General features: G+C 35.3%; 1 protein-coding gene across 4 annotated transcripts in view; it reads right to left on the reverse strand.

Moving 5' to 3' along the window:
- The window catches only part of GBE1 (1,4-alpha-glucan branching enzyme 1), a 279,311-nt gene that overhangs the window by 32,743 nt on the left and 234,269 nt on the right, over positions 1–12,299 (reverse strand). For 3 of the 4 annotated variants that reach the window (XR_010407963.1, XR_010407962.1, XR_010407961.1), the window contains exons 13-15: positions 3,187–3,371; positions 1,183–1,337; positions 538–678 (exon numbers count right to left, since the gene is read on the reverse strand). Coding sequence is in view for 1 of the 4 variants with exons in the window: in XM_054504127.1 (XP_054360102.1) it covers positions 1,205–1,337; positions 3,187–3,371 (318 nt within the window). In the remaining 3 variants the exon portion in view is untranslated. The remainder of the gene's footprint in view (positions 1–537; positions 679–1,182; positions 1,338–3,186; positions 3,372–12,299) is intronic. The other variant, XM_054504127.1, reaches the window with a different exon arrangement.

Below are 12,299 nucleotides of genomic sequence, written 5' to 3' on the forward strand. Positions count from 1 at the left end.
AAGAAAATGTGTTTAAGTGACCTCAGTCTTAAAAAGAGAAAAGAGGTCTATCTGCCTTTTGTTGTGTCAGAAGGTTACATTTGGAACCATGGCTGTTGTCTTGCAGCTATAGCAGGTGCCATCCTTTGGGTGTTGGTGGCACCCTAAGAGTTGAAAGCAGAAAGACAGAATGAACCAGGGAGCTTGAGGATATTGTCACGGTGCTGGGGTCACCCTACCTTAGGACTTCTGATGGTGTGGCAAAATACATCTCCCTTACCATTTGAGCCAGTAGAACAGGAGGTTTCTTTTACTATAGCTAGAGATCCTGACACATCAGCCTTCATGTTGGCATCAGCCACCTTGTTGAGGTGGCAGACATTGATCATTGTGAGGGCTTCAGGGGAGAAGAACATTATTTCTATGGTCTGCTTAAAAATTTGTGTTGGGTTGTTGTTAGGTCCTGAATCTGTCATTTTTTTTTTTCATGGACCTAGTAAGTCATAATCTTCTTAAAATACACTGCACTTTTCCTTTTGCAACAATGATCAAACTTACAATTACTAATGTTTTTCTTCTTCACTAGTTTAAAAGCTCCACGAGGGCAGTGACTACATCTGCCAGGAGAATTCCTGTCTCTCCAGCACCTCGCACAGGGCTGGTACACTGGTGTTCAATGGGTAGGTGCTCAGCAAATATCTGTGAAACAAGTAAATGAGTGAGTAAATGAATATATAGAATATCAAAAACACTCTCCCTCTCATTTCCTTTGCTCACACTCCCAATGCCCTGATTCCGTACCAGTTTAGGCCTTCAAAAGTGGGCTATGTCCTGCATTTGAGGAGACAGGAAAGAGGAAAGGGAAGGAAGCTATCTTTATAGCTCTTGTCTGTTTTCTCAATGGAGAAAGGGAAAAGAGACAATTCTTAAAGGAAACTTACAAAATATTTTCATAAAGAAAAACTGTAATTGTCTCCTGAATTGCATATTGGATCAAAATATCGTTTAAAAAATGTTCAGAATCATTTTAGAACCAGAATGAAGCTGAGGATCGATTCGGTATAACCAAGCAGAGCAAAGATTTACCAACTCTTTTAAGTCCCTCATTTTTCAAAAGAGTAACTGAGAGCCACTGTCACCAAGATCTGCATTGGTCTTTCTTATTCTCTATGATGTAATAAACAATTGAATGCAGACAGTTACATTCACCAGCAACAAAAAGGATATTTTCCTGGCAGCGTTGTTCCAACTCGGTAATCAGTGTAGCTCTTGCTTGGATGAAAGTTGAAAATAAAAAGAAGACCTGCTCTCTCAAAAGCAATGATCTTATTGGCTTCATGCTTTTCACTCACATAGGCCTGCAAGAATTAACACATATATTACATTATTACATTATGGATGCTGCTATAAGCAAATTACTTATTAAAAAGTTGTTTTTGTCTTTATTAATAGATTTCTTAGTCATTAAGCCAACAAATGAAAATGTAGTATATTTTTTTAACATGTTGCAATTTTGCCATATCAAACTCTACACTAACCAAAATCTCAAAAACTGCTTAAAGAGTATAAAAATCTCACTAGTCATTGACAACTTCAAATAAAGCACAGAGGATTAGCACTGTGGCTTAGGTTTTAAGAATACAGTACCTAGGGCGCCTGGGTGGCTCAGTTGGTTGAGCGACTGCCTTCGGCTCAGGTCATGATCCCGGAGTCCCGGGATCGAGTCCCGCATCGGGCTACTGGCTCGGCGGGGAGCCTGCTTCTCCCCTCTGACCCTATCCCCTCTCATGCTGTTTCTCTCTCTCTCTCTCTCAAATAAATAAATAAATAAAATCTTTAAAAAAAAACAAAAAAAAAAAACAAAAAAAAACAAAAAAAAAAAACAAAAAAAAGAATACAGTACCTATGTTACATATAAAGTGTGTGTGTGTGTGTGTGTGTGTGTATTCTGGATGTTTACAAGTGAATTTTCTTTAAGACTTTTAGTTCCCAGATTAATGAGGTAAGGTACATAAAATTACGTTTTAAAATAAAAGGTAACATTGTTATTGTATTGGGATTTCTGAAATTGTAGTATCTTAAAAACTTTACATTATTGCACACCTTTGTCAGATTCAATGGCAACCTAATGTTCTTTGCAATATATCTTTTTTTCCTAATAAAAGAGAAGGTCTGAAAAGAAATTATATCTACAAAGTCTCCCATTTATACACCATGTTTTATAGTAGGCAGTGAGAAGCCTTTGCTTTTTCAACACCACCCTCTTGCAGCTCCGGTTCTGAAAGGACTTATTTCCATGAATATCAGCAGCACCACTCTTAGTAATTTAGCAATGTGAACTAAGGCTCTAGAGTAAACAGCATGCCTTTTGGAATTCAACATTGTTCCTGTTGAAAAGGAGCATCATTTTGCTCTCTCTTCTGGAAATTGCATTACTAATAAACGTGATTAGGGCATTTGTGTCAGGTAGTCAATCTTGGTGAATATATAAGTACCTTTGTTCAACCATTAAAAAAAAAAATCACAGACACCAAAGTAAAAACATATCAACAGTAATTTCAAATAGCACCAGTAAAAAGTAAAATGGATTATAAGTAACATACTATATGCTAATTTTTGCAAGGGAAAAAAAGCCTGTATAAAATTTGCACCTGTTAATTACATTTTCTAAAACTTACTGAAAACTGAGACTTTAATTCCAGAGAGTCAGGCTCATGAAAAATACAAAACAGCATACAGGTATAATGGCATCTATTGAGATGACAAGTTAGAGACCAGTAAAGGAAGGGGGGGGAAAAAAAAGGAATAAAGAAATCTACATGTTGTCAAAGTAGTCCCTTTATGACAGCAAAATTATTTATATAAAGAAAAACAGTCGAAACAATTAAGATGTTTCCACAGCAATTTCCAAAATGGACTCCACACCGAGCTTCTGTCATTTATTTTAACCAATTGAAATAAAAATTACTAAATTTAACCAACAACAAACTAAACAGGAAAGTAAGCAGGGCAGTGTGTTTAAGATTTTCATTATCTATTGGAGAGACTTCAGTGACATGTTTTGACAACCTGAAGTATGTTCCAGGGCACTACATGCTGAAGAATGAAGTGGTGTTTAGAAGATCGCATATAGATTTAAATCGATTGCCATTCCAAGCATGTGCAACCCTGGTGACTAACACACAACATTTAGAATAAAGAGCTTACCTGTGGAGCTGAAAGCCAACCACATCTTTCTTCCAATTTATTCATATCCCTGTCAAAGTTATTTAGGAACTTATAGCGAAGGAGGTCATCATCAGTTAAATGAAACTGCCTTCTGGCATAATGATAACTCTCATTATTTCCTTTTCTTGGAAAGTCTAACCATTCAGGATGCCCAAATTCATTACCTGTGTTAAAAAACAAATATAAGCCTCACCCAGTGATATTAGCATTTCTTGCTAAGGTGACTCAATAATTACATGTGTTAAAGTCCTTAAAATCCATTAGGTTCTAATTTACCACAGCTGTGTCCTGTGAATGATATACAACCTTGGTTCAAAAACATCACAGTGAAGCACAAAGAGTAGTGAACACATCTGGACTCAGAATTCCAGGGTCCGGTTCCAGCTCAGCCATACAGCCCTTGTTACACACCTCCTTTTCCTCACGCACAAACTGAGAACACTTACCTCTATCATACTTAGGTCATCTCTGAAACTATCTCTAATATCTCTGAGTAATTTCCAAAATTTCTATTTCCATCATTTCTGTAATCTGTACAATGCTTTACAATTTCTCAAGGCTTTGAATGCACATTATGTTTTGATCCTCAGTGGGGCTCTTCATTATATCCATCTCACAGATGAGAAATCCAAAGCTTTGGACATTTTTGCCCAAACTTTACACAGATAATAAGCATAAAAGCAACCATTAAAATTTAGTTCTTCTGATTAAAATCCAAAGATTTTAATGAGTTCTTTCTACCTCATCCACACATTAGGCAAGTACGTTTTAAACTTCAGGTGCCATAGAAACCCAAGTCATCACTCTTATTCTTCATTTTCCTTATTTCTTTCTCAGATCTACATGTTACCATTAGCTGTGTATCCTTAATTTCAAATGTGTCTGCGTGCATGTGCACGCATCTGTGTTTAGCTAGGACACTTGATTTGGAACCATTTAAATATTATTTATCATTGTAATGATGAGAACCAGAAACTCAATACACTGGAAAAATGAAATAAAATAGTAACACATAAATATTTTTCATTCTCAAAATTAAATTTAGATATTGATTGTCTAATAGATAGGCTCCTATTGTTTTCCCCAAGGTGGATTTCTACTTTATAGCTTCTTTTTCCCCCTTAAAAATTAAATACTGCTTTCCCAAGTTTACTTTCATTTGCCACTTTGATGATGCAATTTTCTAAGCCATGAACATCTCCTTTGTGTCAGAAGTACTGCAGCCCATACAAGAGTGTCCTACATTCAAGAAACTAATACATTAATATTCTAATAAAAACTAGGAAACTAGTAAACTAGGATGTAATTCAAAATGTTTTATTGTAGAGTTGCTTTAAATAGTAAACTCTGCTAAGAAACACTGGAATTTGCATTTAACTTTTTGGAACCATAGCCATCAAAGTAAAAATAGCATCCAAACAAATATGTCTGTAGCAGTTTCATAAGAATTAAAGCATCTGCAAACATTTTGCTAAATTCTAGTATTTCAGTCTACACAATATTCTTTACAATTTTACCTGCGATGTGACAGAGGAGAGAAAACCAGATTTCTGACTCTATGGGCCTATATTTACTTTAGGATGCCTTCAAGTGACACAAGGAATTTCCCTCTGCCATGCTTTGGAGTTCTGCTTAGATCTGGAGGCTGTCCCATGGTGTAGGGCTACACCATGGGACAGCCTGCTCCAACATCCATTCAACTGGCAAACTCATGCACCTTCAGAATTGTAGAGGAGCACATTATTTACTGTTAAGGAAGGGACTGCCAGCCTGGGGAAATTTATATGTCTAAGTACTAGTGAAATTTCAACTAGTGGAGAACTTTAGAAAGACTAGAAATGACATGAGTTGGCTAAAGTATAGTAGCCTCCAAACTGGATCCAGGCATTCTATAAGCACAATACTTTTATTTTGGTATGGCCATGAACTCTGGGTTGACTACAGTATTAATGAGCAGTTCCTTCAGCCTCTTCTGGGGGAGACTAGCTACATCACTGTCATCATGATTACACAGTAGAGACAGCAGCATATGCTTCATGTCTGCTTATTATGCGCTAGGCACATGCACTGCACATGAATTAATCCTTTCCATCTTCAACAACACTAAAGGAGGTACTATTATTATCTCAAGTTTATAAGTAAGGAAGCTGAGTCACAGACATTTATTAAGTACTGGGATCTATGAATCCAGACAGTCTGGTTTCAGCACCCTGACTCTTACTACTCCATCATATTGTCAGAAATAAATACCATGGAAATACAGTGCAAAGAATGACCAACCTCTCATACATGGACAGAGACTCCAAGCTAATGGAATGACATGTGCAGATGCATCAGATTGAGAAGGTGAGATGTGGTGAGGAGTCTGGTTTAGCCATGAAATAGGGTTAGTGGTAAGGAGAGAGGTGGGACAGACAAGATGAGATTAGATTAGGATAGGCCTAGGAGCTTACACCACAGGCAGTAGGAAACTAAAGGCTATTTCCTAAGTAGGGGAATGAGAAGTTCAAATGCATTTATTATTAAAATACCTCTACAGTGTGAAAAAGACACTAGATATTGGGGATAGTTAAATAGCAGGAAAGCTAACATGGAATCCAAAGTGTAAGGTAAGAGATGACAAGATGCGGTGGGAATGAGGAAAAGAATGATTCAAATGGCATTTCTTATATACTGTTGGTGGGAATGTAAATTGGTACAGCCACTATAAAAAACAGTATAAAGGTTCCTCAAAAAATTAAAAGTAGAATTATTATATGATCCAATAATTCCACTACTGGGTATTTATTCAAGAAAACAAAAACACTAATTCCAAAAGATATGTGCACCCTCATGCTTACTGCAGCATTATTTACAATAGCCAAGATAAGGAAGCAACCTAAGTGTCCATTGATGGATGAATGGATAAGTAAGATGTGGTGTATGTATGTATGTGTGTGCACGTGTATGTGTATAAAAAATAGGAATATTACGCAGCCATAAAAAGGATGAGGTTGTACCATTTGCAACAACATGGATGGACCTAGACGGTATTATGCTAAGTGAAACAAGTCCAACTGAGAAAGACAAATACCCTATGATTTCACTCATGTGTGGAATGTAAAAAAAAAAAAAAAGAATAAACACAAAAAGCAGAATTAGACTTAGAAATACAGAGAATAAACTGATGGTTGCTGGGGCAGGATGGGCAAAATAGGTGAAGGGAGTGGGAGATACAGGCTTCCAGTTATGGAATGAATAAATCATAGGAATAAAAGGCACAGCATAAGGAACAAAGTCAATGATATTGTAATAGAGGTGCATGGTAATAGATCTACCTAATCTTGTGGTGAGCACCGAATAATGTATAAATCTGTCAATCACTATATTGTACACCTGAAACTAATGTAACATTGTGTGTCAACTACACTCAAACAAATCAAAACAAACAAACAAAAAACAAATGACATTTCTGAGGAGGAAAATAACAAGATTGGATGCTGCCTGATGAATGTAGGTTGTAACAAAAAGGGAACTCTGAGAGCAATTTTGAAGTTTCAAGCTCAGGGGTCTGAGTAGTGCTGGCATTAACCACACTAGGGAACAATGGTGACAGAGGAAGCATGTGGGAGGGAGATAGTGAGTTTTTTGGCATGCTAAATTTAAGACCTGAAGAATACACAGGCATTCATGGATATACAGTAACATTGATAAAAATAAGGTACTTAAATTCAGTTAAAACTGAGGGGTAAGAATCAAGAGTAATTTGTTAAGGCCTCAATAAAAGACAGTAGTTACATCCACAAAAGGACAAAGGCCCATGGACAGCATCCTAAGGAACTGCAGGTGGAAGATTAATTAGAAAAAACTGAGGAACAATGGTTAGCAAAGTAAGAGGGACATCAAGAAAAAATACATCAAAGGCTAAGAAGAGTCTCAAAAAGGATGGTCAGTGACAAATGCTACAAACAAACACACATACAAAAAACCCAAAAACCCAGGCCTTGTTATCTTACCACCCATTTGATAGAGGAATGAAATAATGTAGATAGAGCTGTGCTTTTCAATCTACGGAATGTTCCAGAGAAAACATATAGATTCCAAGGAAGCTTGTTAAAAATGTTCATCCTCTGGATGAACATTCATTACCTTATTCATTATCTTTGGGGGAAGTCCCAGGCAGATTTCTACATTTTCATCAACCTCCTTGTACTGAAAGCAGGAGGGCCAAAGGCCACTCCCTGAAGGAAAACAGAGTTGAGATTTGAAAGTTCTTTATATGTCTAAGGAAAAAACAGTTAGGCAACATGATGCCCATGGACACAGAGAGACTTGGGTTTTAATCTGAGTGAGCCACTTATGAGTGAATTTAGGCAATTTAATTTCTCCAGTGCTCAGCTTACTCATCTGTAAAATAGGATAATATGTTTCATGAAAGTTCTTTTAAGATTCAAACATGGTAAATGAGGCAGTGGGCACAGGGCCTGGCAGCTCTCAGCTTTCAATGTACACAAGCTTTTACGATACACATGTCCACTTATTATGGATGCTGTTCAGGAAAGAATTACATAAAGGGCAATAGATGAGGCAATAGATGAGGGAGGGAACTGACCAGCCCTACTCTGCAGCAGGCATACAAGTAACCAGGATGAATTCAACAGGCAACTAGTTAGTTGGCTCCTCTTGACTTAGTTTTCATGGTACAACCTTATTCCTTTCTTTAAAGTACTGAAATTGTACACGGATTCATTTATTCATATATTTAATAATACAAACCAATTTCCCTAAGCCCAGTGTGAATGACCTTTGAGTTATCTACTATTTTAGATTTTTAAAAGGCAGAATGGATGTGAAAATAATTTTGCTACAAGACACCCACAGGGATGGGGCAAATCATATTGCTATGTTAGGAATCCCCTCTCTGGTCTCTTCCTTCATTATTCCTACATGTTCATCTTGCAAAACCTCTGAACAAGCTCTCAAGGGTTATTTATAGCATATATACTAATAGTATATATATTATCACATATACCATATATATATATATATATATATATATAGTTACAGTGCATATAGTATACAGTTGATTATAGTCCACTTAAAATTAACATTTTAGGAACCTGCTGAAACCAGAGTTCTCCTTTGGCTGGAACACTACTGACGCCTCTCCCATCTCCTCATTTCTCCCCACCCTTCTTGAAAATGTGACTCAGGTTACAGCCTCTGTTGCTTGCTATCTTTTCTAACTGTCTCAGGTAGACTAAGAAGGTGAAAATATAAATTCTCCACTGTATGGTTTATTTTCTCTCTTAGTATTCCTCCTTGGAAGTATAGTTTTCATCAGTATAGAACTGAATGGTGAGTTTGATCAAAACTACTGAGGATGGTATGAACCCATCTCATAATCTGATTAAAAGCTAAGATCCTGCTCCCCAGAAACACACACACACACACACACACACACACACACTGGATACAGCCTTAAGGGTTCACTAATTCCATTTGAAAATGGATACAATGTGAAATCACATTATCATCTATTTCGAACAGTCTAGCATGGAAATTCACATCCTTATAATCTATAGCATAAATAAGGATTTAAGAGTAGCACAATTACAATGAGGTTAAGATATACAAATTACTTAGAAGAGTACAAGACACATAGTATGTGACAATAAATATTAGTTACTATTATTTTAGTATTATATTTTCTTTTATTTTATTATGTAAGTAACACACTCACACATTATTTTCTTTAAACACACACACACACACACACACACAATCTAAAATCTTATAAAATAACCACTTGCTATGGTCTGAATGTTACTTTCCCCCCCAAATTCCTATGTTGCAATCCTAATCCTCAATGTGATGGTATTAGGAGGTGGGGTCTTTGGGAGATGCTTAGGTCATGAGGGTGGAGCCAGCCTGAATAGGATTAACATTCTTATAAATAAATTAGACTCCACAGAGCTCCCTAGCCCCTTCCACAATGCGAGGATACAGTTTGAAGTCTGAGAACAGGAAGAGGGACTTCATTCAACCTTCTTGGCATTCAGACTTCTAAAATCCAGAAAGCACGAGAAATAAATTTCTGTTATTATTAGCTCCCGGATCCATGGTATTTTGTTATAGTGGCCAAAGTAGACTAAGACATCACTGTTTTCCTTTTGGTAAATATTTTATTTATTTTCATTTATATCTATATCTATAACTATATCTCTATATCTATATATGGATACCCATCTATCTTATTTATCTACAACTTGTTTTGAACAAAAATAGAATCATATGCTATTTTGAATTTTAATATAAGCATTTTCCAGGTCAATAAGTATATATATCTCCCCATGATGGTACTTCCTTATGTGCATACAATGCAATTTTATTTAATCATTTTCCTCATGTTAGTCATTTTGGCCTTTTCTATTATTTTAGTACTATAAAACATGAGCAATCTTATAAATCCATCTTTGTACACTTGTCTAATATTTCCCTAAGAAAACTGAATATGCAAAATAGCTATTGAGAAGGTAAAAAGCAGATATGATTCTAAGAGAAAACATTTTCCAAGTTTTGAACATTATTAATCATTTGAAGACATAGGCACAACTTAACAAATTGTTACTGGAAATAATTTTCAACACAAAATTACATTTCTTAATGCATATGCTTAATATTCTACTTTAAAAGCATTTTTCACCATTTAAATTTAAGATTTCATTTTATTGTACTCCAAGACTTGTCAATTTTAAACATTTACCTTTTTAATAGCATATCTAAAAATTAGTAACAATTAATAAAAAAGGTTATTACATGAGATCAAATTCAGTACTTGGAAAAATAAAAGACAAAGATGAAAGCAGGACAAATGTTTGTGTCATAATCCAATTTAGGATTTTTTATGTATTTTAACTTTCACCTCATTTATCCTTTATGAGTATAAAGTCACTACTTTAAAAAACATTCCAATAAGCATATTTATATATTATGGAATATGAAGTTGAATTTCTAAGTTAGAAAAAAGAGCTATTTAAAAATTTCAAGGTATGATGAAGACCCTAGAGAATCATTTATTAATCTCTATTAGAGACTAATTTAGATTTTCTGAAAATCTTTTCCTGGAGAGGCTTCATTTAAACTGAAAGATATAGAAAGTTGCATACAACAAAGAAATAGATAGAAAAAATTACATTAGTGACTGCAGACAAAACATTCTACAGGGTGGCTTTTGAATGTTCTCTGTTGTAAATAAGCTGACAAGGGGCAAATTAACTTTAATGTAAGCAAACGCAACATTAAATTTCATATTTGGTTCAAAACTGTAAACACAAACATAAGATAAATGGAAGCAAATCACAGAAAGACTTTCAAAGTGACCTTGGAATAATAGTGAACCATTCTCAGGCTGAACAGAGAAAACTGGAGAATGCCTGTTAGTATCTTACACTAGCTCACAGCTCACAAACCTAATGAAGAAAAATACTATCATTAAAACAAGTTAAGAATGTTCTTCTCAGCGATGGTCTACAAATTACTTAGGGAATGTGGCAGCACTTGAGACAGTGCAGTGAAATATGACCACTCAAATAAGCTTATAACTAAGGGTTGCTATATAAAGATGGATACGAAATCTAAATTTATTCAGGTGATGGCAAAAAAGGTAACTGATTTGTTTTAGTACAGATAACTTGCTGGAATAAGAAACATATAATATGAATGAGTATTTTAATTTAACAAAATAAAAAAAATACATGTATGTATATTTCTAAATTATATACAAATGTTATATATACATGCATACATAATATATGTATATATTCCTCAAAGAATGCAACAGGCATTTGTAACTTGGAGCTCATGCATTGCTGGTGATTTCCTGATATTTCATTTGAAACACTGTATGTATGTTCACCTGTGTGTTTCTCTGAGGAGAGAGGTTTCCTTCACATTCTCTGGGAGTTTGAGTCTTAAAAAGGTAAGTACCACTCACTGTATTAGAATGTTAGTAACTAGAAGAATGGGTCACAGGTAAGAGTTTCTAAGCTATATAAAAAAGAAAAGAAAAAAAAAAAAAAGCGAAAGCCTAAATTGAGGGAAGCATTTTTCAAACCTTGGGCATAAGAAGCATAGACAAGTCGCATTTAAACTAACTTGAGTACATGGAGGCAAAGATTGTGACATTTGGGAACAATCCTTCCAAGTCAAAAATATGCTTTACAAGTAACCTGGCACTAACCATCAAAGGATGATATATCTGCTTGTTAAATTATGATTATGACCACTGATGTAATACATAGAATGTTACTTAATTCAAAATGAAGGGAAGACAGTAATTTTTTGAGCGGTCACCTGGGATATTTTGTAAGAAAATTCACAGTTCATGCCATGATTCACTGCATTCACTATAATAACAGAACTGGGTGCTTCCAGAAATGAGAAGACAGGCTAATAAGTAACTTTAAAACCAAAACAGGGAAGCAAGTAACTAACACTGCTATAGTTAATTAATGATTCTAGAAAATTCTACCAAGTTCCTTCTCTCCTTTCCATTTCCTCTGTAAACAGCACCATTCATGTCTGGTTAATTGTGTAAAACCTCTAGGCACAAAATTCCTATTGGGATTGCTTTTCCTGTAATTAATTTTTTGCTGTTTGATGTAAAGGTCCAAGCTATAAATTGACAAGAAGCCAGCTGGTATTCGAGTGATGGAATTCGAGACAATACAACTAATGAAAAAAGCCCAGCTCTATTAGCTGAACATTTTGATTAACAGCTTTGTGTGTTTTGCTTCTCTAAACTGTAATGCATACTAATTTTACCTAGGAATTAATTAAAGCCTATCACATCCTCCATGCTGTGTATGTTATGGAACAGCTTGTTGATACTGAGTTATGTATATATGAGAATAAGGTATAGTCCTCTTACGAATGTAAAAAAAAACTCTAGTTCCTACTCCTCTTTAACTATACTGAAGACTAGCTCTTAAAAGGAAGTATCAAAAGGAATGAGATCTTGCCATTTGCAACGACGTGGATGGAACTGGAGGGTGTTATGATGAGTGAAATAAGTCAATCAGAGAAAGACATGTATCATATGATCTCACTGG

Source organism: Mirounga angustirostris, unplaced genomic scaffold (assembly GCF_029215605.1).
Source record: "Mirounga angustirostris isolate CCGP_5_RB_7025 unplaced genomic scaffold, mMirAng1.0.hap1 SCAF_1, whole genome shotgun sequence".
Classification (NCBI taxonomy): Eukaryota; Metazoa; Chordata; class Mammalia; order Carnivora; family Phocidae; genus Mirounga; species Mirounga angustirostris.